The sequence below is a fragment of the Sorex araneus genome, chromosome 4, assembly GCF_027595985.1.
Source record: "Sorex araneus isolate mSorAra2 chromosome 4, mSorAra2.pri, whole genome shotgun sequence".
NCBI classification, from domain to species: domain Eukaryota; kingdom Metazoa; phylum Chordata; class Mammalia; order Eulipotyphla; family Soricidae; genus Sorex; species Sorex araneus.
In genome coordinates this window covers 170334977-170361343 of record NC_073305.1, presented here as the reverse complement: position 1 = coordinate 170361343, position 26367 = coordinate 170334977, and the positions used below count along the sequence as shown (strand labels likewise).

Genomic DNA, 26367 nt, shown 5'->3' with positions numbered 1-26367 from the left:
GATACTGGACTGGCCTGACCTGTGCAAGGGGTACGGCACTTGAAGTAAATGAAGGTGAACCTGGTTTGATCTCCAGAGCCTTGAGTCCCACCAGGCGTGACCCCTGAGCACAAAGCCAGGAGAAAGCCTTTAGCACTTCTGGGCATGGCTGCCAAACGCAAACGCAAAAAGATGGACTGAGTGCAGTCACATTTCACAGGGCAGGATTCAAGGACAGGGCACTGTCATTTTCCCAGCTGCCCAGCGGTCTCAGGCCAAATGAAGTCACTAGAAGCATCTAGAGATTACCATGAGTAACTGCACTGGGGAAGTGTGAACAAATGTGTCAGATATGTACGTGAGCTCTTTTGTGATCCTAATAGTAGAAGGCTGGAGCAATAGCACAGCAGGTAGGGCATTTGTCTTGCACAAAGCTGACCCGGGTTCAATTCCTCTGCCCCTCTCGGAGAGCCCAGCAAGCTACTGAGAGTATCTTGCCCGCACGGCAGAGCCTGGCAAGCTACCCGTGGCGTATTCGATATGTGAAAAACAGTAACAAGTCTTACAATGGAGGCATTACTGATGCCCACTCAAGCAAATCGATGAGCAACAGGATGACAGTGATGACAACAGTAGAAGGGGGGGTTAGGAGGGGGCTATTAGGTCTGGCTTGCTGTGCCCATTCGGTGGGTCCAAGAGCAGAACGTGCTAGGCTCATGTCCTTAGGGAAAGATCCTGCATTTCCAGGAGGTCTCAAAGCCACTTAGAACCCAGGGTTGGAAGGGCTGGAGTGACAGGTACAGCGGGTAGGGTGCTTGCCTTGTAATGTGGCAGACCTAAGTTTGATCCCTGGCATATCATATGGTCTGCCAGGAGTGATTCCTGGGTGGGGAGCCAGTAAGAATCCATGAGCATCACTGGGTGTGGCCCCCCAAACCAAACCAAACCAAACCAAACCAAACCAAACCAAACCAAACCAAACCAAACCAAACCAAACCAAACCAAAACATTAAATAAACTAGGCTTGAGTGCAGGAGGAAAGGCCCTTGTCTCGTAGGCAGCCAGCCCTGATTTGATTCTTTGGCCCCACATATGGTCCCCTGAGCACCATCGGGGGTGAATGCTGAGAACAGAACCAGGGCTGGCTGCCTACAAGGCAAGGAATTGTAGGCAAGGAACTAAAAAAGAAAGACAAAAACCAATATGATACAGGAAGAAACAAAAATTGTCCTAGGAGACAGAGGAATTATCATCTACAAAACAGAAGTTAGCACATTCAATTTGGATATTGCCCTTTATCTAACTTGGGACGTGTGACTCCTTTCTTTTAACTTATGGGGTTCCTCTTCCTCACTCTCACATTCCCTAAAATAAAATGATTTTGTTTCACCGTCTCCTCTTTGGAAATTAGTTTCCATCGACAGAAAGAACCTAAATGCAGATGGTGACTGGGACTGGTTTCTTTCACGGGTCCCGAACTCCCTGGACACACACCTCGAGTGGCCTCTGCACCAAGGAAAGACGTCAGTGACTCTCCAGCAGCACCCGCCCCCACCCCCTGCATTAAACCCTGCTGTGCAGAAGCAGGTGAGGAGCGGAGAGGGATGAGAGCAACAGGCCATGAGAAAATGCCCAAAGCTTTTCCAGCCCATGAACCCATTCCCTTTATTTTTTTTTTTTAATTTGATTGAATCACTGTGAGATAGTTACAAGCTTTCATGTTTGGGTTACAATCACAGAATGATTAAACACCCATCCCTCCACCAGTGCACATTCCCCACCATCAATATCCCGGGTATAGCCCCTCTTTCCTACCCTCCCCCTGCCTCTAAGGCTGACAATATTCCCCATACTCTCTCTCTACTTTTGGGCATTATGGCTTGCAACAGACACTGAGAGGTCATCATGTTTGGTCCATTATCTACTTTAGGCATGCATCTCCCATCCCAACTGGTTCCTCCAGCCATCATTTTCTTAGTGATCCCTTCTTTATTCCATCTGCCTTCTCCCCTCCACTCATGAAGCAGTCTTCCAGCTATGGGACAGTCCTTCTGGCCCTTGTATCTCCCGTCCTTGGGTGTCAGCCTCATGTTATGTTTTTCTATACTCCACAAATGAGCGCAGTCCTTCTATGTCTGTCCCTCTCTTTCTGACTCATTTCACTTAGCATGATACCTTCCATGTCTATCCTTTTATAAAAAATTTCATGACTTCATTCTCCTAACTGCTGCATAGTATTCCATTGTGTATATGTACCAAAGTTTCTTTAACCAGTCATCTGTTCTCAGGCACTAGGGTTGTTTCCAGATTTTGGCTACTGTGATCAGTGCTGCAATGAACGTATAGGTACAGATGTCATTTCTACTGTGCTTTTTTGCATCCTTGAGATATATTCCCAGAAGTGGTATTGTGGGGTCATATGGATGCTCAATTTCTAGTTTTTGAAGGACCGTCCATATTGTTTTCCAGAAAGGCTGGACCAGTCGGCATTCCCACCAACAGTGAAAGAGTGGCCCTTTTCCCCCACATCCACGCCAGCACTGGTTGCTTTTGTTCTTTTGAATGTGTGCCAGTCTCTGTGGTGTCAGATGATACCTCATTGTTGTTTTGATTTGCATCTCCCTGATGACTAGCAATGTGGAGCATTTTTTTCATGAGCTTTTTGGTCATTTGTGTTTCTTTTTTGAGGAAACTTCTGTTCATTTATTTTCCCCATTTTTTGATGGGGTTGGAGGTTTTTTTCTTATATAGGTCTACTAGTGTCTTGTATATCCTGGATATTAATCCCTTATCAGATGGGAATTAGGTAAATATTCTTTCCCATTCTGTGGGAGAGCTGAATTTCTTTGTGGTCCAACTTTTTGGGTTTAGGGTGACACCCAGTAGTACTCAGGGCTTACTCCTGGCTCAGTACTCAGGGATTACACTTAGTGGCTGCTCCAAGGACCATTACAGTGCTGGGGATTGAGCCTTGCTTGGCGGCATCTGTCCTATCTCTCCCGTCCCTGAGCTTGTTTTTCCAGAAAGAACACTTATGGTCTATTTCATATTTCTGGTATTTTTTTGGGGGGGGGGGTGGTTAAGAATTCCATTTTTCAATATTTGACTGGCAGGCATATTTTCGGGAACACACTTTTTCTTTTTCTTTTTTTACACAAAGCACTACTGTGAGATGACACTGAGCAGGACACCTATAAATTCAGGGATCAGGCCCGTGGCCCGTGATCCCATTCTGTGTAGGAGCGGGAGAGCGCGGGTGAGAGCAACGCGGCTGCATTACTGGCCAAAGCGGGATTTGCACCCTAATTTATGTCTTCTCAGGATGAGCGCCTCGCCTGGCTTTGTCTGCTGCACGGCCAAACCAAACACGGAATCTCATCCGCATCTGCTCTGGGGCCCAGACTCGCGAGTGTCCTGAAGATCAGGATAAATGATGCTTGCCCTGGCTCAGAAAATAAAACGAAGGGAGAGACTCCCAGAGAGTCCCGGAGAGCGATTCAGACTTCTTGAAAAGAAAAAAAGACGATTTTAGAAATCGTCCTTAGATGGCTTTGAGCTCAATTTTATGTTTTTCGTTATTTTGGGGTCACCCCCAGCAGTGTTCAGGGCTTACTCCTGGCTCTGTATTTAGAGGACAATTCTGACAGGTTTGGGGGGCCCGAGGGGGCGGGTAAGGGATTAAATCCTGGTGGACCTTGTGAAAGGCTAGCATCAGATCTGCTGTACTATTGTCCCAAGCCCAACTGCATTTTAAGAAAATGTTCATTGTGGGGGGCCAGGAAGACAGCCTGGGGCTCAGGGGCCTTTTCCAAGCGAGCCTGGTTCAGATCTGAGGCACCACATGGGCCCCCAGGCACTGTGCGCTATAATCTCGGAGGACCCTGGTCCTGCAGGCACCAGTCACACCACATCCTGGGAGTCTGCCATCGACCAAACTGGCCAAGTATTGCCTTGAGACCGTCCCCGAGCACTGCTTTGGAGTCCCCAATCCCAATTGTTACTCGTGGTAAAATGCATGTAAAATTGACCATCATTTTTACCTACCTTGTAAACTGTCGACTCTCTTCATGAACTTCCATCTCTGTGCTCTTAAATTCATTCAATTCTTTCCTTATTGCGGCCTGAATAGAAAAAATATATATAAATTAAAATGGAGTTGTTATATGGGCTATATACGTCTTCAGCATATATAGTATCCAAAAAGCAGACATTATCACCCTCCCTCCCTCCCTTCCTTCTTTCCTTCCTTCCTCCTTAACTTTCTTCCTTTTCTTTCCTTTGTTGGGGCCTCACCCATGAGTGAATCTATTCCTGGACATCTCATACTTTACACCACCAACATACCAAGAGTAGCACACCACATTTGATGGGGTTTAAAGTAGAAGGCCACTAATCTTAGGGGGAAATAAATTTTATATGTGCATATTTTATATATATGTAACATATATATAAGCACACAAGGCTCAACCTTTAACACCATGTTAACAATCTCAGAAGGGCTTAATAGCTTCTGGGTGATATACAACAATCTTTACACACTTTCCTCTAAGAAACTTTTTTGGGATCATTTTTAGTGGATTATTCATAACAAGCAATACACACACACAAACACACAAATAATGTTAACCCACAGCGCATGAGTACTGGGATTTGAAGAGATGCATAAAAGTCTTTCAGACTGAAAAGCTGACTTAGCAAAATATTAATATTAATTGTTAATTAACAATAGCAGCCTGGTCATGGATAATTTGCTGTTTCAATTTTGTGTTTATCTTTATTTCTTCATTTTTCTACTGAGAAAAGTCAGTAGACTTTTTAATTTTTAAAAAATAAAAACATTTGCTCTGCTTCTGTAAGAAATATACACTTTCAGGCAAGACAGAGAATGACGTTAAAAGTCACGGGGAGGGCTGAAGTGATAGGACAGCAGGTGGGGCATTTGCCTGGTACACAGTCAACCACAGTTTGATCCCTGGCTCCACAGATGGTTCCCTGAGCACTGTCAGGAGTGATCCCTGAGCACAGCCAGTGTGACTCAAGCCACCCTTCTCCCCAAAAAGGTCAGAGGGAATAACTTCCCTGAGAAAGAAAATTTGTAAATCATTAGAAATGACTGATTTTTAAGAGAAGATAGGACCCTGGGGGTGGTTCTATGGCCAAAGCACCCCTCTTGCTAGCCAGAGTTGGCTCCCTGTGGCTAACCCAGATGCGCTTAGTACAGTACTGGCGACTCTGCTAGCCAGGGTCCCCCAGCACTGTCACATTTAGAAGCCAAATGTCCAACAGCCTCTCCTTTAGAAGCCACGTGTTAGCCACGCATACTGGGAAGAAACTTATCAGGATAGTACTGAAAGTCTCCGAACTGGGCAACCCAAGATTCAGGCCTGTGAAGAAGAGATGACAGAAACCAAAAGAAAAAGATGGAAAAAAAGGAAACCATTTAAAAAAGGATGACATGAAGAACAATTAGCACACTGAATAAAATTTCGGAAAATTTAAATAAAATTAGCTGTCTCCCGGAAGCTCCCGACATCTTATAGCCTTGTTCTCCCTCTCAGAGAACCTGGCAAGCTACCGAGAGTTTCCTGCCCTCATGGGAGAGACTTGCAAACTCCCCATGGCATATTCATATGCCCAAACCAGTAACAATGATGGGTCTCATTCCCCTGACCCTGAAAGAGCCTCCAACGCGGCGCCATTGGGAAGGACGAGTAAAGAGAGGCTTCTAAAATCTCAGGGCTAGGACGAATGGAGACCTTACAGATCACTCGAGAAAATCAAATCGATGATCAAAGGATGATGATGATGATGATTGTTCAAACAAAAACAAAAAACCACCCACCGGCCAGTGGAGTGCTGTGTAGCCCCGAGGCCCTGGAAGCCCCATGAAGCTCTTCACCATGCCCAGGGTCTGACACAGGGTGAGGGGTGAGTAAGAATGCAGGGCGTGTGGTGAGCAAGCAATGCACTAAAGAATGTAGTCTCCGAAGAGCAACACACAACTGAGTGTGCGAGCACCCCATGGAGACGGACGATCCCCGGTCACCCCAACAACAGCACAGGCAAAAAAGTTTTTATTTATTTTTTTGCTTTTTGTGTCACACCCGGAGATGCACAGGTTACTCCTGGCTCTGGACTCAGGAATTACTCCTGGTGGTGCTCGGGGGGATCATATGCGATGCTGGGAATCAAACCCGGTTGGCCACGTGCAAGGCAAATGCCCTACCTGCTGTGCTATCGCTCCAGCCCAGGCAAAATCTTTTAAGTAAAACCACGTAGACAGAAGAAAGCCCCAGGCCTCTCTCTGGGATCTCCCGCAACAAACTGCCATTCTGCAATGGGCAAGCTTTGCCCCAGTGCCCCCTGTGATGTTGCACTAAGTCCTATTGTCACACACACACACACACACACACACACACACACACGGTCTGGTCTCCAGTCCAAAATTCCCGAGCCCCGATAGTGTCTATAGGCGATTGGTGGCTGGCAGCTGTGGCAATTATTCTTAGGAGAGATGAAGCAAGCAGAGAAAAATGTGTGGGCCAGAGTCTGAAATGGTGAAGATGTTCCACCCTCATCGCCAACTAACATCCATCAAAAAGCCTTCTCTGAAAGGAGGCATTTTAATCTGAAGAACAGCAGAGTTTCCCGTCCCTGTGGATTTTCAATGTCTCCTCTGAAAGGAAGTTTTCGGCAGAAGAGGCACAGAGGAGTCCACTGGGAGTCCAGCAGATGGGGACTCTTATCTTGTCTATGCTCGAGAGAGCAGAGAGATCCTGGGGAGGGGGAGGGTATCTTGCGTCAAACCCAGTCTTCCCATCTTGAAAATGGGAGCAGGTGGTCCTCAAAGCTCAAAGTAGGATAGGACTCAATTCACCTGAAAGTGCTCTGTATACACTATCAATGTAGAGTAAAATGGTATCATTGTGAGACTTCCTACAAGTGAGTGAATTGTGAGTGCCAGACTGGGACTCCTAATTCTTTCATTTCCATTTATCAAGCTTACTCTGCGTGAGCAGATAATTCCGCAAAAGAGACACAATGACAAATAAGGCAAAACGCTTTTTCTCAACAGTAGGTTGGCCATTGAAGCAGGAGTCTGGCAGAAATCAATGAAGACATGCTGTGAAAATCAAGTGTGATATGGAATCGACACACACAAAAAAGGAGTGTAGAGCTCATTTATTTACTTATGAGTCCCAGAAATGAAAGCCAGGAGCTCACACATGCGAGTTATGTTCAACATCACTATTTCTCACTCTTCCTGACTATGTTTCCTTCCTGGAGCCCCTAGGATCAGTTGGGTTCCTAGCGTCATGCTAGGGCTCCCACTGATGCAATTTTTTACTTGTGGCCCCTTGCAACATCTTGGGGGCCCACAAAGGTACTGTGGCTTCCGGTGGAGAAACCATGCTTGACACCACTGAGCAATATCCCAGCCTGGGTACAGCTAGTTTTCAGTGGTTGATTGTATGTCACACATCCTTTGTATCAGTCACACTGACAATTCTTGATGATATACATATGTGCACACTTAAAAAATATCTTAGAGAGCCAGGTGAGTATGTATGGGCATGTTCCAAACACTCATCTGCACGATGAGAGTGTCATGCCCTCACCAAGGAGTCTGTATGCCTAGTTTCAGAGCTGGATGAGCCTGGGATTGGAGTGATGGTACAATGGCTAGGGCGCTTGCCTGGCACACAGCCAAGTGGGTTCAATCTTTAATACCTCATATGTTCCCCCAAGAGTAATGTTATCACTAGGAGTAATTCCATAATGCAGAACCAGGAGTAATCCCTGAGCATTGCAGGGTGTGGCCCCCAAACAAACAAACAAAATAAATAAACAAAAAGCTGAATGAGCTTATAAGCCTGTAAGACAACAGTATGTGAGGCTATGCCAGCCTGTCCAGCAGTCTAAACTCTTTGATTTCATTTTTCTTGGAGGTCAAAGGCCATGTGAAAAATGCTCCATGCCTGTCAAGTTGACAGGCGGGGAGAGGATTGGGGTTGGAGTGGGGAGGGAAGATGGACACTGGTGGAGGGAACTTAGCACTCATGGTGGGATTGGTGTGGAAATACTACCTGCCTAAATACCAACTATCAATAACTTTGCAAATCGCAGCTGTTTCATAGAAAAGAAAGAAAAGGAAAAAGAAAAATGTGACTGTGCTCAGGCCTGCACACTGTAAGTCCACGGCAGGAGGCAGGATGAAGTGGTTAGGGTACAAGGTTAGAGACCATGCGACAACAAAGCAAAGAAGCTGACCTGGAAGTCAATTCTCTAACCATCCAGGACCATTCTTGGAGTTCATGCGGGTGACAAACTGCTGAGCCCACCCCATTTCATAACTCACAAAACAATGAGTAACGATGGGTGTTTTAATAAGTGGCTAACTTCCCCGCTGGTTGACTGCCAAGCGGTTGCTAACCTGACCCTTCCTGTGAGACACGTCCCATGGAGGCTGCAGTGGAGGGCCAGGCGAGGAAGTCAGTGCTATCAAATGGACATTCAGGGGAAAAGATGGGGCTTGAGCTTAGATCTTTAAGTCCAACATTCCTTCCAGTGAAATGAGCTTCTGGGCCCAAGTCACCTAGAAAATTGACTCTGTTTTTGAGGTGGGATATGCCTGTTTGTAATTAGAGATTCTGAGTTAGGGATAGGCAATAAATGTCATGTGATATTAGAGGGATTAGTTGCTTGAAAAAATATACCCGTAAGAGGGGAATGTCCAATTTTGCAGAAGAAAAGACCACAATTTTATTCCGAAAGCTACTTCCTATTTAAAGAGAACATTTTCTGAAAGGGCTATGAGAGGAACAAAAAATAATCAAGAGTCTGAGAGATAGTGTGCTTGCCTTTCAAGAGGCTGTGCCTATTTTGATCCCCAACACTGCATATGGCCCCCCAAGCACCGCTAGGAATGATCCCCGAGTGCACTTGATGTCCTCCCCCCGCAAAAAAAAGTTACTAGGGTTCTCTATGTTAGAGAAATACTCGTACTACAATCTTAACTCATCTTAACTTTATGGAAATGAGAGCAGCATTTAGCCCTACCATCTTCCCACAGCATAAACGAAACTGCTTTTACTGAGAAAGACGCAGGCTGGGGTTAAAGTTGAGAATGGTGCTGGGTTCCAGCAATGGGAAGTCACCGAACCAAAATGGGTTGTTTCTAAGAATGAAACAAAACAGACCCAAGAAGATAGGACTGAGATGAGATGTGTAGTATTTTTTGCCGACCAGGGTTCGATTCCTCCGTCATTCTCAGAGAGCCCGGCAAGCTACGTAGAGTATTCCGTCTGCAAGGCAGAGCCTGGCAAGCTCCCCGTGGCATATTCGATATGCCAAGAACAGTAACAACAAGTCTCACAATGGAGACGTTACTGGTGCCCGCTCGAGCAAATCGATGAACAAAGGGAGGACAGTGCTACAGTGTGCCAGTGCAGTGCTACAAAAGTATTAGATATATAAGGTTGTAGAACCAATCTATTACCAGCGTCAACTTCCTTCCACCAGTGCTCCCAGGTTTCTTCTGAGCCCTCTCCAGCCTTCCACACTGAAAGGCACATTTTTAAGTTTGGCATTTAGAGTCCGGACACTTTTTTCACTTGCTAAAAAAATTAGTCTTACTTTTCTTTGAAGTTGTGGGGAGTTGGTGATGGTGGTGGTGGAAATCAGAGTGAAAATCCAGGTAAAAGAACCCTGTCCTTGAAGACCTCAAAAGTGTCAGGAGAAATGGAAGAGACAATGTCAGAAGGAAAAAACACGCCACTTTACATCAGTGAGAAGAGGTTCGGCTGTACTGGGGCGCAGGGTAAATCTGCAGGAACATGTAAACTTCACTGCATTCTCAAGAGAGTGAACAAGCTCTCAGGAACACAGAAGGGCAGCAAGAACCTGAGCAGGCACATTTCCCCCGTGAGCTAGATGTCCAGCACAAAAATTGCATATTTTGTCTAAAAACCAAAATTTCCAGAAAAAAAAAATCCTCTAACTTACATCTCAAGATGGATGAGTTTTACATTCCAACAATGGAACTGAGGAAGAATTAGTTCTTGGGTGTGGAAAATTTTGTTTCCCGAGGAAAAGCTGGTTAATCACTCACACGTGCACTGTTGGTCTAACTTGAGCTTCCTGTGAATTTGACTGGTTTACCTAGCTACCGTCGACCTGCTATGCTGATGTTTAGCATTTGCAAAAGATGGTAACAAGATCTCCATCTCGCTATGACTCTGCCAATACTCTTGGTGAGAGTAAAAGAAAATTCCTTTCCCCTGGAATCTGAGATGTGCTTTACAACCTGCCTGTAACCAACAGCATGTGGCAGAAATGAGGCCAGATGTCTTTTAAAGCTGGGACAGAAAAGGTCAAGCAACTTCTACTTGGTTCTCTTGGTTCACCGGGGAATGATGCCTATGGGTAAGAAGTGTGACAACAGTGAGGCCACCACACAGAAGAGGCCATACGGAGGGGGAAGGATTTAGTGGACAGCCCCAGCTCTGAGTCACCCCTACAAAGACAGAAGACATGTGAAGAAGTCATATGGACCCCCTGAACAGACCATGTGTCTGTCAGGTAATACTGCATGACCTCACGACTCCCTCATGAAAAGCAGAAGACTTACCCAGTTGAGCCCTGACTAAATCCCCAAACAACAGAACCTGTAAAACATACAATTGTTGCAGTTATGGCTCAATGATCTTTGTATGCAGGAGGCCCACACGGGGTGCCTGGCAAGGCACGGTCCCCCAAACACAACCAGGAGCAATCTCCACGCAAGAAGCCAGTAGCAGTCCCTAAGTACCATTAGTGAATAATGTTGTCTTCAACAACCAAGTTTGGGGACAGTTCCTTGCACAGACATCATGACAGGGTGTACTAGGAGCCACCAAATGAAAAGTGAGTGACCAAAAAGCCCAATTTCAAAAGAAGAGGTGACTGATAAACCATCTCATAAAATAGCAGAGCGGGCACCTTTATCAGCTTTCCTGTTAAGGAAATAACTACAATGTTGAGTATAGAATTGGTTATTTCAAATACATAGAGGAGCTGGTAAGAGAGTAAACAAGTTTTTTTTTTTTTTTTTTAAACGGGATAAGTAAAGATTAAGCACCAGCCTTGAGGGTGTGTGTGTTCAATCTGGCAACTCTGGAGTCATTTTCAAAGCCTGGTGAGACACTGAAGACTAGAGACAAAACCTGATCCAGGTGGAAAGCCCATCAATGATTCTCTCACCACTGGGGCCCACACGGCATGTCCTCAGCATAAGGACCCAAAAGACAAATGTTAGCCCAAGAAATGGAAGTCAGTGCTCACTTTTGTTTACAGTCTGTATTTAAAGAAAAGAACTGAGATATTGGTTGTTTTTTTTTTTTTTTTTTTTGGCCATAGCTGGCAGTGTTCAGGGCTTGGCTCTGCACTCAGGCAACCATGTGGGGTGGCCGGGATTGAACCCAGGTCAGCAGTGCGCAAGGCAAGTGCCCTACTCACCATATTATTTCTTTGGCTCAAGAGCTAAGATAAAATTAATAAGTTTTATTAAGGTGCCTTAGTAAGTTAGTTGGAAAACAGTATTCAAAAAATAGACTTTATAATCAAAATCAATTCTGTGTTAGTCTCATAATCAAGATTTTTTTCAGGAAGAAGTAATTATTCTGAGTTTATATATCTCCATCAATACAATCTCAGAAAATCTGAAGGAAACCTGAAAAAAATTATTAAGGAGAAGGGGAAAATTTTTATAAATGTAGACTGAGAGTTTCCCATCTCTCTTTAAGAAACTAGTGGATATAGCCTACAGAAAAAAAAAACAGTAAGGATACAGAAATCTGATTGAGCTAAGCTTAGCCTTTCAGATATATCAATAACAATATTCCTCTGTAGAACACACACTGTTTTCAAGCAAATGTGGTGCATATATAATCACTGACCACAGACTTCAAAAACCGCAGTACTTAAGCTGATGCTCGAGGCTCTAGCAAATGAAATCATCATCTTTGGGAGGCGAGATCCAGCCCCAACAGCATTTTTTAAGTTCTTCAGATAAATTGCAATGTGTAGCCAACTCTGAAAACCACTGGGCACTTTAGAGGGTACTTTATGGTAATCCGCTTATATTTGAAAAGAGATGAGATGTAATGAAAATGAAGAAATTAATCAGTCTATTTTAAGTTATAAAACAACAGCCCAATAAAGGCCAAACACTAGGAGGAAAGAGACAGAGGAACAAATAGAAACCAAGGAAGAAACATAATAGCAATGATCAAGAAAGGCGTTAAGTATATCTTTTTTTTCCCTTTTGTTTTGTTTTTGGAGCATACTCAGCTATGCTCAGAGTTTACTGCTGGCTCAGGTTGTTCAGGGATTACTCCTGCCGGGGTCCAGGAGACCACACACAGTGCTTGGAATTGAACTCAGGTCAGCCACATGCAAGGCCAGTACCTTAGCTGTTGTATTCTCTTTAGCCCCAAAGATGTGAGTATATCTTATACCTTACAGAACTATCAATTCTAGGTAAACAACTAAAATAAGAAAAGCAGAACTGTGCATATTTTAGAAAACAGTACAGGAGACAATATTCATGATTTTGCTATGGAAAGATTTTTTTTTTTTTAGGAAACAAAATGACAAATCGTAAGGTTGATAAGTTCATCATATTAAATCTGAGAGCATCTTTTTATCAAAAGATGCCAATAAGAGAGATAAATTCATAAATTAAGGAAAAAATATATAACTGGAATGTATTAAGAACTAACAATAAGAACTTGATGACCCAAAAGAAAACAGGCAGAAGACAGAAACAGAACCCAAATGCTCAACAGGTTTGAAAAATTCTCAATGTCACCAGTAACTAAGGAGACAAATTACAGGCATGATGAAATATTGTTGTATAACCATTAGGTTGTCACCAAGACAGAAACTACAGTGTAGAAAGCCCGACCATCAGATGTTGCCATCAGGGAGGTTTGTTCTTGCTGGTGTGAAGGTAAGTTGAAGTGATCACATTGGAACAAGATTAGTATAGGTACCTGAGCTAAACAGTCACCCAAACCGATTCCATCACAAGAAAAATATACAAAAAAGGTCTTCACTGGGTTATCTTAAAGATGGTTAAGAGTCAGAGTAAGGGTCAAACAGATAGTAAGGGGTGAAAGCACTGTCTTGCTTTTTAATTTTGGGGGGATTTGGGCTATACTCGGCAGTGCTCAGGCTTATTCCTGGCTTGACACTCAAGGATCACTCCTGGTGTGGGTCTGGGAAATACATGGGCTGCCGGAGATTGAAATGGGGTCAGCTGCATGGACACTCAAGAACCCTAAGGCATCTGTCTTGCATGTGGCCAACTAGTTCAAACCCAGTGACACATCAAGTACAGCCCAAAAAACCAAATCAAAACAAGAAGAAAATCTTGTAGACTAGACCCATAAATTCAACATCAACAATAAAGCAAAACAATCGCAATGCTTACATAAATCATTACTGGTGACTTCTATATACGCAAAATATTATTTCAACAAAATGTCAGTAGATAATACTTCATTTTGACTTCAAGAAAAAAAACAAAGAACTGTTGAACAACCCAGAATTTTTGTGTTGACTAAATAGCCCAATACCCATATGATCATTGATTCTATCACACAAGCCCCAAGAGAGGCAAAACTAAGAAATATCTGTCTGTCAATCAATCCATCCATCTAGGTCAGGAATATATAGGAAAGTAGTTAAATGGGAAAAAAAACCCATAAAACAAAACAATCAGAAAGAGAATGACTAATACAAAGGTTGCTGTGGTCCTTTACTGCTCTGGGGAAGAAGGGGAATGCAAGGCACCGCTGAGCTCACAGGGCCACATGTGTGCTATGCTATTCAATACTACAGTATCACTATACCATACACTATACCATATGCTGTTCTTGAACTCTAACAAAGTGATACTATACTAATCTAGGAGGCAGAATTAAGAGAGCAGATTTATTTTTAAAATTTAAGTGGTACCCTTCGTTTTGAAACATTTTTAATGTTTTTTGTTTATGAGCCACACCCAGCAGTGCTCCAGGATTACTCCTGGCTCTGTGCTCAGGAATTACTCTTGAGGGTGCTGAGGGGACCATATAGGATGCCGGAGATAGGACCTGCTTGGCTGTGTGCAAGGCCAGCACCTTACCTGCTGTACTATCTCTCTGGCCCTTAATATGTTCTAAAAATGAATGCTGTAGATAAAAATGTTTATTTAATTATATATACTTCACCAGGGGTGATGTAATTCACAAGTTACACAAAATCAAAGAACAAATATGGCGGGAAATGTGGTTAGGACCAGGGTTGGGAAAGAAATGTTAGCCATGGTTAGCACTTGACCATAAAGACTGTATCTGAGGGGGCTGGAGCAATAGCACCATGGGTAGGGCGTTTATCTTGCATGCAGCAGACCCGGGTTCGATTCCCAGCAACCCATAGGGTCCCCTGAGTACCACCAGGGGTAATTCCTGAATGCAGAACCAGGAGTAATCCCTGTGCATCGCTGAGTGTGACCCCCCCAGAAAAAGCAAAAAAAAAAGACAGTCTGATCTAAAACCCTATGCTTTTCAGTGGGAAGACACCGGCAAGGGTCCTCTCCAGGGCATTGTTGATGGAACGGTGTGGAGGACCCCATCTAAGCAGCGGGATCCATGCAAAATGAAGTGAGAGGCGGGAAAGGCAGGAGCAAAGGGCTGAGGCTTGAAGTATTTCAGATCATGAATCCTTCTAGGATGACTGAGTCAGCATGTGGATGTCTACATTGGTTCAGATGCCTTGGGGAAAGCAATGGAGTTGCAAAGAAAATAAATCCTCCTGGCAAGAGCCACGAGGGTGCTTGCCTTGTCTGCAGGAGTCAGCCTGGCCCAGGGCTTGTCCGCTCGGCGATCGTAGTCGGGAGAATCGGTGACTTCCACGTACTCGTTAAACCGCAGGATCCTTCGAGCTTGGAGTTCTGCCACTGTGGGTCTCAGGCTGAGCTGCAGGACGATGGGGGTGGGGAGATGAGATCAGTAAACCACTCGCAGCCTCCCAGTGGCAAGTTTTCTACAGAGCACTTCCAAGTTTTGGTGAAAGAAGGTCACTTTCAGATTGGGGGTGGGGGGGGGCGGGGGTGGGGAGAGAAAGCAGCAGCCTGGGGAATTTCTAATGAGAACTAGAAAGCAGTGTGCCCTAATTTCGTGACTATAAAAATCATCATTGTTAGATAGGTCACCGTCTTTGGCAACCATCTGCATCTGCGTGATGCTATTCCTCCCCCCACACCCCCCACCTCCCAGCTTCCTGGCACTGGGATAAAGGCATCTGTCATCCCTGCACAGGGAACACGGACGACACAGACACAGCAGTAATCCAGAGAGAGGATGGCTGGTTTGGGGGTGAGCTCCCCAAGTTCTGCAACTAAAACACACTCTGCTCCGATGACCCGAAGCCTGCACACACAGAAATACACCATGTCAGAACGAAAGAAATGGTCCAGTAGCCGGGGCCCAGTTACGACCTCCACGAGGGCGGAAGGACCAGCCTGTCCCCATCAGAAATTCATCCTGGGGCCCGGCTGGCTGCTGGCAGCAGTGAGGAGGAGAAGACGGTACAGAAATGCCTTCCAGGGATGCCACAGACGCTGAGAGTCAGCGGCACCCTGGAGGGCATTTCTGATCGTTCGACTTCCTCGGGCGCCCTGTCAAAATCAAATTGGTAGTTAGAGCCACCAAATCCTTCCTCCGGCATCCTGTCTTGGTCCTTTTTCTTAAGCCCAGGAAGAAGGCAAGAGTGGCTCTAAGTGCTTTAAGAAACCTGTTTCTTCTAAAAAAATCTGTTTGCTTCTAGGTTTGCCGGCATCAGCTACTCTTTGCTACTGAAGTTCACGCTTTCGTGGTTTCTTTCAGGGGCAAGGTAACGTCCCCGGGGGCCACCTCATTCTCTGTCCGCTTATACTGCTCCACACCAAGCCAGACACTCCAGTCTAGGTGCTCTCTGGAGATGTTCCTCATTTGCAAGTGGCTCGAGGATGGCACACTGGGTTATGCTCTATGGTCCAAAAAAAAAAAAAAAATACCCCTCTCCTGAACCTCAGTTTTCCTCCTGAGCAGAAATGGAGTCTGAGCTATGTCGAGGATCTAACATTCAAGGCATACATGGACGCTTTGCAGTCCTGGGTCTACAATCTGAACCAGCCTGAGCCTGGGGATGGCAATTGCAGCTCCTTCTAGCTTCCAATAGACCTGGCAGGCAATGGATAAAGGAATAGTGTAAGTGGTCGCGTTAGACTCGCAGCTGGGGTCCCAACTATATCGCTAGCTCCTCACTGCCTCTCCAGAGAGGGGCAGGTGCACACAGCGAGAGAAAGCCTTGCCCCAAGGGACGGCCCAAAGCTACTGGCCCCACAAGCTAGAAGTTCTCCCTCCAGTCTCTCCCCTTAGGACTGGCCCGTCACGGGGTAGCTCTTTGTGCCATGGGTAACCTGCACTATGGCCCGGGACTTTAGGTGATCAAAGCATGTGGGGGCAGTAGGGTCTGAACGGTCATTGGCAGGCTGTGTGCCGACCTTGTACACAGCCGACAAGGGTTTAAGAACCCAGCACCCCACCTGGCCCCCTGAGCCCTGCCAGGAGTGATCCCTGAGTGCAGAGGCAGAAATAAGCCCTGAACAGAGCCAGGTGTGGCTCAAAAAGAAAATAATGGGTTTTTTTTTTTGTCTTTTGTTTTTTGTCTGTGGACTCTCCAGTGATCTCAGATATTAAATGAGTTAAGTGACGCTTCAATGCAGGCACCATGTTGTAGCCACACTACGCTTTCCTGGGTGTGAAAAAGTATGCCGGAAGAATTGCTGGATAAACATTTGTAATAAAAATATAAGCAGAGGGGCTGGGACGACAGCATAGTGGGTAGGGCATTTGCCTTGCACGCAGCCGACCTGGGTTCAATTCCCAGCATCCCATATGGTCCCCCGAGCACCACTAGGAGTAATTCCTGAGTGCATGATCCAGGAGTAACCCCTGTTCATCGATGGGTGTGCCCCCCCAATTTTTTTTAAATTAAAAAAATATATAAGCAGAGATCTGTTCATCTTTCTAAGGCTAGTAACAATTTTTAATTATTGTTTTTGTGGTGTTGAGGATTGAACCCAAGATCTACAGGTGTAGGTGAATGCCCTATCCCTTAGCTATGTCGCCAACCCTATTATTTTAACACAGAAGACAAAATTAAACAGACTATAGGCCTGGTATCAGTTTTCTATTCACATAAATGAGCGGAAACAGTTGCCTTTAAGGTTGGCAAGTAAGCATTCTGTTAATTCAGGCAGTACTTAAGCAAGCAGATAGAACTGTCAAGTTCGCTTTATAAATTACTTACCCAGCTCAGATATGGAATAGTGAGTGGCAAATATTTGGTAGCAATAAAAATAGCTATTTAATATTTTAAGGCTATATGGGAAGGAAGTGAAAACATTTTTTAAAACTACACATTGAAATGTTAGTAATCACTAACTCTGAAGGAAAATTTTAATAATTTTCTTTTCCTTTTTTTGGTCATTTTTAAAAACTACTTTCTGCATTAAGTTTTTTCACACAGATTATATGTTAGTTTTACAAGCAGGAAATGCAATTTAGAACTCTGGATTACTAACTTTCCAAAAGTTAGATATCATGCAATTATAAGTAAAAACACAATTTATATTGCATGCATTATGCTGATTATAAAGTCATGATCAGTTTAGTAGACTAGTAGGAATAATTATCCCTCAACATCAAATTTTCATGTAGAGAGATAATTTGCATTTAGAAAATGAAATATATCTCAAAACATAGATACTCATTAGTATTCATAGTTTCATCACCTTTCTGCTGAGTCTGCGTTTAAGTTCCATTTTTGCTTCTTGTTCTTCTTCTTCATTCTTTTCTGTATGTTATGAAGGGAAAGACGTGATAACTTAGTTACTATAAATGACTTTACAATCAGAAAAAAAGTAAATTAGATCACAATTATTTTACTCCAGCAGATACTGATCTCCACAAACATCTTTGAGAATCTGTCAAAGGATTTTACAGGAAATCAGTCATAATTACATACATTATGTACGCAGATATGTGCATATACATGTATATAGAGAGGGAGAGAGAGAACTTTTTCCCTATAGAACTTGTTTTTCAATGGTAAACTTCCTGACTTTTATTCTATTCTGAAAAAAAGAAAAACAAAAACCCAGGAATGTCCAGATAGCATTTTCCAGGTCAAAATATTTCACTGCTGATCCCCACTTGGGCTTATAAGCACAATTCTCAGAATTCAGATAAAAATTTACTTCTGGATTTAGTCTTCATGGGAAAATCTGAGACATATCAAAAGAACAAAATGAGAACCATCTGATGCATGTCTGAGTTGCTGATTCCCATTCAAGTCCAACCCAAATACTTGATTTGTCTACTCTGGTTTCCATAGAAGCGGAATATAATCATTTCTTTGGATTTCGCTTTCAAACCAGAACGTTTTGAATGGGGTTATGATGTACTGTTGTTGGAGATTATTTATTTTCTTGTGAGTCTGACTTTCCAAAGCCTTCTCTTTCTCTAGTGCTTTACCAAGCAGTACAATTTAATGGCCAACTTAAATGAAGGCTTTTCATCAGATGGGATTAAGGGGAAAATGTCCAAAAATTTAAAAGAAATAAAGACACTTTGGGATTTGAATGGTTATGTATTTGATTAACATCTCTGTTGTTTCAGCATATCATCTGTCCGATAAGTGGGCACAGATTTTTTACTACTTAGATAACAATGCTTACAAAAGGTTATCTTGTAGAAAGTACTCTTAGGAAATCTATTGCAGGAAAATCACATTGGATGAAGGGTCAAACCAACAAAATGATCAACAATAAAAGTATCCTCCTCCAAAGGATCCTCTTAAACTTCAGAAATTTATTACTAGTAAGATGAATGTTATCGTGAGTAAAAGGTCAACAAGGTAGCTGAACAAATTTTAAGTTCTCTGTTAATTTTCCTTAATTAGATGAAGGAAATTTTCTTTCCCAATTCCTCTAATTCAATCCACCCAAATGGATGATTCTTCTAAATAATTCATTTCATTTTTCGATGACATAGGATGATGGCGCGGATTATTCAGACAAGGAATAAACTTGTTCTGCAGGATGAGAAACTGGTAGTTCCAAGGTCCTAGAGGTAGCACGATGTTAAGGAGCTTGTCCTGAATGTGCTCAACCCCGGTTCGGTCCCTAGCACTTCAAGAAGACCACCAGGTGTGGCCCCCAAACAAACAAACAAATGAGAAAACTAGTTAGCCTGATTTCATTAAGCGCCTCTGAGTGTCCATCAAATCTGGCTAAGGCTCAGATTTCTTCCTATGAAAATAGGAGGCTTTTCTAATTGGTTCACTTTTTGATATACTCAAGATATATCTTTTAAGGTAAAAACAGACGTTGTAAGAGTTGAATGAGGCATCACAAATTCTAAATTAAACAGAATTTTTAACTTAGGTAAATGCCAGACATGTGGTTCCTGTGATTCAAATCAGGATATTATAAGATCAGGCCATAGACGATATGATAAAATGAAAATGTAATTCTAAAGAAATTTCAATCATTCTTTGTATAAAGTTATGATGCTACATTTTAAAACGTGCATTTTAAAGGCAAACAAAATCCAAGAGGAATCAAAGCCAATGAATGCTTTCATTTTCCTGAAATACAAAAAAAATTAATTTCCCTGAAGGGAATATTAGATAATTTTGTCTTGTGAAGCTGATATACATCTAGGTGAAAGTGATGTCTGAAAATAATAAAGGGTCAATTGTAGTTTGGAGAGTTAAACAGAGACTTCTGGGGGTAGAGGACTCTCAAGAGATACTCCAGGTGTCTGGGGCTCCATGGCCACTTGCCACAATTCTTGACCAACCTGGCCAGCTGTGAAAAGTGAGGACCAAAGCCTTGCCCAGGCCCTCAGATGCCAGAGATTACCTGGGCCACCCCAGTGCACCATGGGAGACTGTGTGGTGAGGCTCAAACTCAGGGTCAGTCCATGCCCAGGATGCTGGTCTATCTCCCACCACTGCCACACGCTGGTTCCAGGGAATCCTTTTCTTTTTTTTTTTTCAAACACCAAGAACTCAGTTCTTTATGTTTCCCATGTTGGGAAATTGAAATGAAGAGGGCAAAGAACATGGGGAAGCCAACATGACACTTTTCCCAGTCTAGAGTGAGTCATGTTGCAAAATCTCTTACAGAGAAGTCAAGGTTAAGCTTTCAACTTAGTTCTGAAGTTTCCACTGATTCTTTCTGCACCATTTCCTTCATTTCTGATTGACCGGAAGGCTAATTGTAAAGTAGGACATATGACTTCTGGTCACTTTAAGTAGTCTTGGCTGGCTATTCTTGAAGGAAGCAATGTGACTCTGTGACTAGTGTCGCCCTCTCCTCTGAGTACAGAGGGGAAACCTTTTAGAATAGCCACAGGAAGTACTTTCCATAAACACACAAACAATACATGTGGTTGAACAGCAATGGGAACGACAGGAAACCTGCTTGTCTAGTATTGCCCAGTCTCCTGTAAATGGGCTCAAAGGCAAAACAAGAAATGCTCAGAAACGGAAGCAACCGGAATACTTTATTTCTGGAATTACCGCTGCAGCGAAAGTATGCTTTTAAAACCAAACCAAACATTTCTGTGGCTTTACTCCTCTCCCCTTTTTATATGCATCTACGTGACTATTAAAAAGAAAAAAACGAATGGAAGTACATGTAGGAGCTTACTGTGATATGCATCAAAAATAAGACGGCTCAATGGATAGATGATAAAGCAAGATGTAATGAAATAATGTGTAAATGGTAGACAGATGAGTAGTAAGTGTAAAAATTCTTTTGGCGTTATGCATATATTAAAAAATTCAACATACAATGCAGAGGACACATAATGCAAATTTCAATGGCTTTTTCCTTGAAAGGATCATTGGAATTGCAATGAGTTGAATAAGATGAGTGAATTTATATTTTCGTCCCGGCTCCATAAAAGGTGTTGCATAGATATCCCTGCAAGCAAAAGTAGTCCTTTCGGGGACCAAAAATTCATGTTTCATTTGAACAACTTTAGGGACCTGGTTTAAGATGCACAACTAAATAAAATTCAATAAAATGCATTAACATAGGACTGAGCTCAAGCCAGGGGTAATACAGACAGTGCCACTTGGGAATAAAATTGGTTTTTGTCTTGGGTGAAAGTCATCTGTACAGGGCTGGAGATGTATCTCAGCAGACCCATGCTGTGTGTGTATGAGGTAAAAGGGGAGGGGGAAGGATAGACAGAAAGAACCACAATGAACACAGCCCTTGGGGTATGTTTTTAAATTAAACTAGGGGGTGTGCTCAGAAGTGAGAAATGCTTAATGTTTCCAAGCTGTGACTGAGTTCCCTGACCTGCAGAGAAAAGATGACCTCGTTGAAACAAAGTGTCCTTCTGTCCTTCCAAACATGCCACGGCCAGCTCAGATAGAGGAGGGACCGACCACCAAGTAATGATGCTTGGGGGGCGCGCTCAGCATGGGAGATGTGTGCTGAGAGTAGACTATGGACTGAACATGATGACCACTTAGTACCCGTATTGCAAACTGTAACACCCAAAAGGAGAGAGAAGAGTAAAGCAGAATGTGCCTGCCACAGAGGGAGGGACACTGAGAACATTGGTGGTGGAGAATGGGCACTGGTGGAGGGCTGGGTGTTCGATCATTGTATGACTGGAACATAATCCCAAAAGTCTGTAAGTCTGTAACTGTACCTTATGGTGATTCATCAAGAATTAAAAACTAAATTAATTTAAATAAACAAATAAATAAAAACATGCCATGGCACCCACAGACTTTGTTTAAAAGCGAAAGGTAAAGAAGAGCAACCCCAGCGGCAGACCCCTGCAGAGGTGGGTGACAGGTGGGAAGGCGACCCTGGGTCTCCCTGAGCAGGCTGCACCGGACGCTCCAGTGACCCCCCCCTCCTGGGTCGCCTGGTCTCTCCTCTGCTTCTCTTGGCCCTCGGACCTCGCATCAGGAGATCAGAGGCTGGTTATCGGCCCCTCCAGAATGGAAACGTGGCTTTGGTTTCCAGAGTAAGCAGCTTCCACAAGCCATGAAGGAAGTGGAAAAACGGCTGGAGTCGCATCTGACGTTGACTTTGGCCTTTTACACTTTCCCGGACCTCCAGGAAAACAGGGTCCAAAAGCCAACACAGCACTTAAGATCAACAAGTAATAAATTTCTAGCCCTCTGAGACAGTTCCTCAAAGATCCAAATGCCTGCAAGGCTTGGCCCCGCTCGTCTCACAGGAGCAGGGAAGAAGTGCCTAGAATGTGCCTTTGCCTTTTCCCCTCGGGAGGCATCCAAGAAAGACATAATCTCATAAATCTCAGGAGCTTATGGTCTGCATTTGTTAAAATAGCACGGGATAAATATTTTCCAGGAACCTATTATCAAGAGCCATCCGTCTTTTGGGGTGTGTTTGCTCATCAAAATGAGATACTGCTTTCCTATCTTTCGAAAGTTAAAAAACATAAGTTTCTGGCTGTGATTTCCCTTGCGAGCTTTGACCTTTTTCCTCTCTAAACTAGTTCTTTTTGCACATGGAGGGCCACTTCAATCCTTTCTTGGGTTCTCTTCCAGTGATGCCCACAAACACCCAATGATAAATATTCCACGGAAAACAATCCCTCTCACTGTTCAGTGCTCACTGCTGGGTTAGGAATAGCAGCTGCAGTATAAGTAAATAAATTCCTAACTTTTTTCTTATCTTGAGGAAAGAAAGCATCATTGGCTGGACATTGGGGATCATCCCGACAGGCAAAACTGAACCCCAAGAGCCAGATAGAAAAAGATTTGTCCAAGGGCTGGAGCGATAGCACAGCGGGTAGGGCGTTTGCTTTGCACGCGGCCGACCCAGGTTCGATTCCCAGCATCCCATATGGTCCCCTGAGCACCGCCAGGAGTAATTCCTGAGTGCAGAGCCAGGAATAATCCCTGTGCATCACCAGGTGTGACCCAAAAAGAAAAAAAAAAAAAGATTTGTCCAGCCATGGCTCAAAACCATGTTTTAGTACTCTCTGGGCCTGTCCATCCTTGCTTTTTGGTATTTCATTACCAGAAAAAGCCATTTTGGAACTGGGCTAATAACATATAAAACCACAACATGGCTCCCATTTAAGCATACCCATTATTTAACTCAGGGTGGCTCGAGTAACTGCGTTGCCAAACTGCAGCAGGGCACACAGTGCTTCAATTCGCTTTATGAACCTCTTTAGCATATGAACTCTTAGAACTTATACTGAAGTGAAGAGTGAAAAACAGTCAAAGAAAATAGCAAAGTGAATTGGGGCACTTAAGTGCAAAGAAATTATAAATAAATCAAGAGGGAAATAGAGTTTACCATAATGATGGAAAATAAGATGAAATGAAAATTGTCCTTTACCATAATTATTTTAAATGAAATTATTTGTTAAATCTGTTAACAATAACGATATAGGACTGTATGATTTATTTCCTTGCGGAATATTTGGCCTTCTCTTTGGCATTTATTTACAAGCAGATCAGAGCATTTTCTTCTAGTCAGTATTTAGGTGAAAGGACACAGGAATATATTTCATCTCTCTTTTTTAAAGTATTTTTTTTAAGCACTGGGATTCACAGTACTGCTAATGAATTTCATTTTTCTTGAAAAAAATTGACACTACTACAACTCTGTCGGGGGGGGTTGGTAGTAGACTCAAAATCATAAAATGAACTACAAGTGTCAATAAACAATTTTAAAATATTATATAAACAATCATATACAAATGTTATAGAAGGGGGTCATTTAATTATCTGTGGGAACTATATTAAGGTTTCCTAGTGCTTAAGGGTTATGATGGTCTCTAGAACTCTGTTGATGTTGACACAGTCACTGTACACTATAGGATACTTACGTTTTAGGATATTTCTTTGCTCTAATTCTTCAGTTGTGGGCCTCTGACTGAGTCGCCTATGATGATAAAAAGATAAAAGCAAGATTTATGTTGATTACATTCAACAAAAGACTTCTTCAGTAGGAGATGCAAAATATAAAATAGTAATGCTCTATTTTTGTCCTGTTTTGAGAAACAAAAATCCATTTAAAAAAAACCCCAAATATTATTCCTCTTTCCATCTGCAGAAGATATTATGGTGGAGACCACAAGTCATTAATCCACTCTGACCGCAGACCCCAGGCACCCTGTTTAACTAGAGCCTCCAGCTACGACTTCATCTCCCCACTAGCGAGGTCTGGGTCCATGACAGGATTCTTACAATAGGATACAGACATATTTTTTTAAAACTCCCATTTTTTACCCTTAAAATGACTGTGTGCATGTTCTCTTTCTTCCCCCTTCCTCATCCTCTCTCCACTCCTTGTCTCTACCTTTCCCCTCTTATTTTATTTGGTTTTGGGGCCACATTCAGTAGTGCTCAGGGATCACTCCTGCTCTATATGCAGGGAGGACTCCTAGTGATACATCCTGTGTGGTGTCAGGGATTGGAACTGGGGTCTGCTCATCTAAGGGAAGTGCTGGAACTCCTTTGCTATCATGTACTATCTCCCTGTACTATCAGCCTGGCTCACTCTTCTCTTTTTTTCATGTACATATAGTCCTATAAATCAGCTTGCCTCATGTAAATGAGACTATTCATGACTCTGTAAAAGAGAAGACAAATGGAACCTGGGTGCCACTCTGGCTGCAAGAACAGGAGAAATCTTGCTCCTCCTCTCCCCGCCCAACCCCGCCCAACCTGGGAGACAGCCCAGCTACCAGCAAAGATGTGAAAAAATAAGCAAGCATGTGTGAAAGGGCCTCAGCTGGACCAGTCCACTCCACTCTTTAGTCTCAGAGCACCTCAGCCTCAGCCCTGATTAAATACATGAGATAAAATGCTGACCTGGCTGAGACAGAGAAGGGAACATCTAACAGAGAATGTTGGGAGGACCCACTCGGGTTGACAGCTGTGTGCCGAAAGTAGACTATAGACCGAACATGATGGCCACTCAATACCTCTACTGCAAACTACAACATCCAACAGAAGAGAGAACAAAAGGGAATGCCCTGCCGCAGAGGCAGGGTGGGGTGGTGGGGGCTGGGGTGGGGGTGGTGGGAGGGATACTGGGAACATTGGTGGAGGAGAATGGGCACTAGTGGAGGGATGTAAATGATAACTATATGTGAAATGCAAACATGAAAGTTCATAAGTTTGTAACTGTACCTCACAGTGATTCACTAATAAATATTTTAAAAAAATGCTGACCTGAAAAAATAATATTGCTCAAGAGACCATACAAATTCAGGAGATGATCAATCTATAGTGTACATGTGTTATATGAGATACTATTTTTGTGACATCAAATGAACTTATGATATATATTATATAACATGCTATATATCACAACTTAAGATATGTGTGTATGTATATATGTATATATACATATATATGAAATAGGACATCCAGGTTCTAATAACCTTCTGTAACTTTGTTTCTGGTCGTGTTTTATTATTAATTTGCTGCTAATCACAGGCAAATACTATTGCCTCTGGATGGTCTCTGTGAAAAATCAATATACATGAAAGTTAAACTTTAAACAAATTATCAATTCTAATTTACTGCTATCACATAAATGTTAGAATAATAGAAATCATTAAATTTTAAATATTTTACCAAAATTAAGTGTCACTTGCCTGTGACAAAACAAACACTTGTGATTCTCAGAGCCAGGCCTCTGACCAGGATCACTTGAATTGGCTGTTTGAACATTTCAGTGACCCCTTTTCAGTGCAATCTCTAATTCTGCCTCTTATACTAGAAGAGAAGGACTTTTCTAAGGCCAGAACTATGGGTCATTTCTTACTGAATGTTAGTGATTCTGTGTGCTACAGAATTTACACTGGCATGACCAAAAACTCTTTCCTTTGATTAAAAAAAAAATTCATAGCTATGGTCTGTGTATATATTTACAGAGGCGCTCAAATTTCTGGCAGATGAAGCAGAATCCTCATATAAAACAGATCTTTGAATTGCTGTTCTAGTTGGGTGAATTCCCTTCCCATCCCACCCACAAAGCACACTGACATTTCCCAGAGAAGCTCGAGCATCGTCTCCAAGAAACCCCAGTGAAGAAGCAAGAAAACTGCTCTATCAAGGCCAATGTCTCACAACGTTCTTCGACAGTTCCCTGGTTCTGAATGCCAGGCTTATTTTAACTTCTCGTTGCCACCAACAGCTTGGAAAGAAATGTATTTTCAAAATACAGAGTTGTGTTTTTTTCCTCTCCTTTTGGATGATTTCTGTCTTGGGATGGAACTACCATGTCAA

At 43.1% G+C, this 26367-nt stretch overlaps 1 protein-coding gene across 7 annotated transcripts in view; it reads right to left on the bottom strand.

Moving 5' to 3' along the window:
* Positions 1-26367, bottom strand: part of PHACTR2 (phosphatase and actin regulator 2) — a 292400-nt gene that overhangs the window by 15025 nt on the left and 251008 nt on the right. For 5 of the 7 annotated variants that reach the window (XM_055135556.1, XM_055135560.1, XM_055135562.1 and 2 more), the window contains 4 exons: positions 23955-24010; positions 17843-17904; positions 14844-14981; positions 4020-4100 (listed from right to left, as the gene is read on the bottom strand). In XM_055135556.1, coding sequence (XP_054991531.1) covers positions 4020-4100; positions 14844-14981; positions 17843-17904; positions 23955-24010 — 337 coding nt within the window. Of the gene's footprint in view, positions 1-4019; positions 4101-14843; positions 14982-17842; positions 17905-23954; positions 24011-26367 lie in introns of those variants that run through there. The other 2 variants (XM_055135559.1, XM_055135561.1) reach the window with 1 other exon arrangement.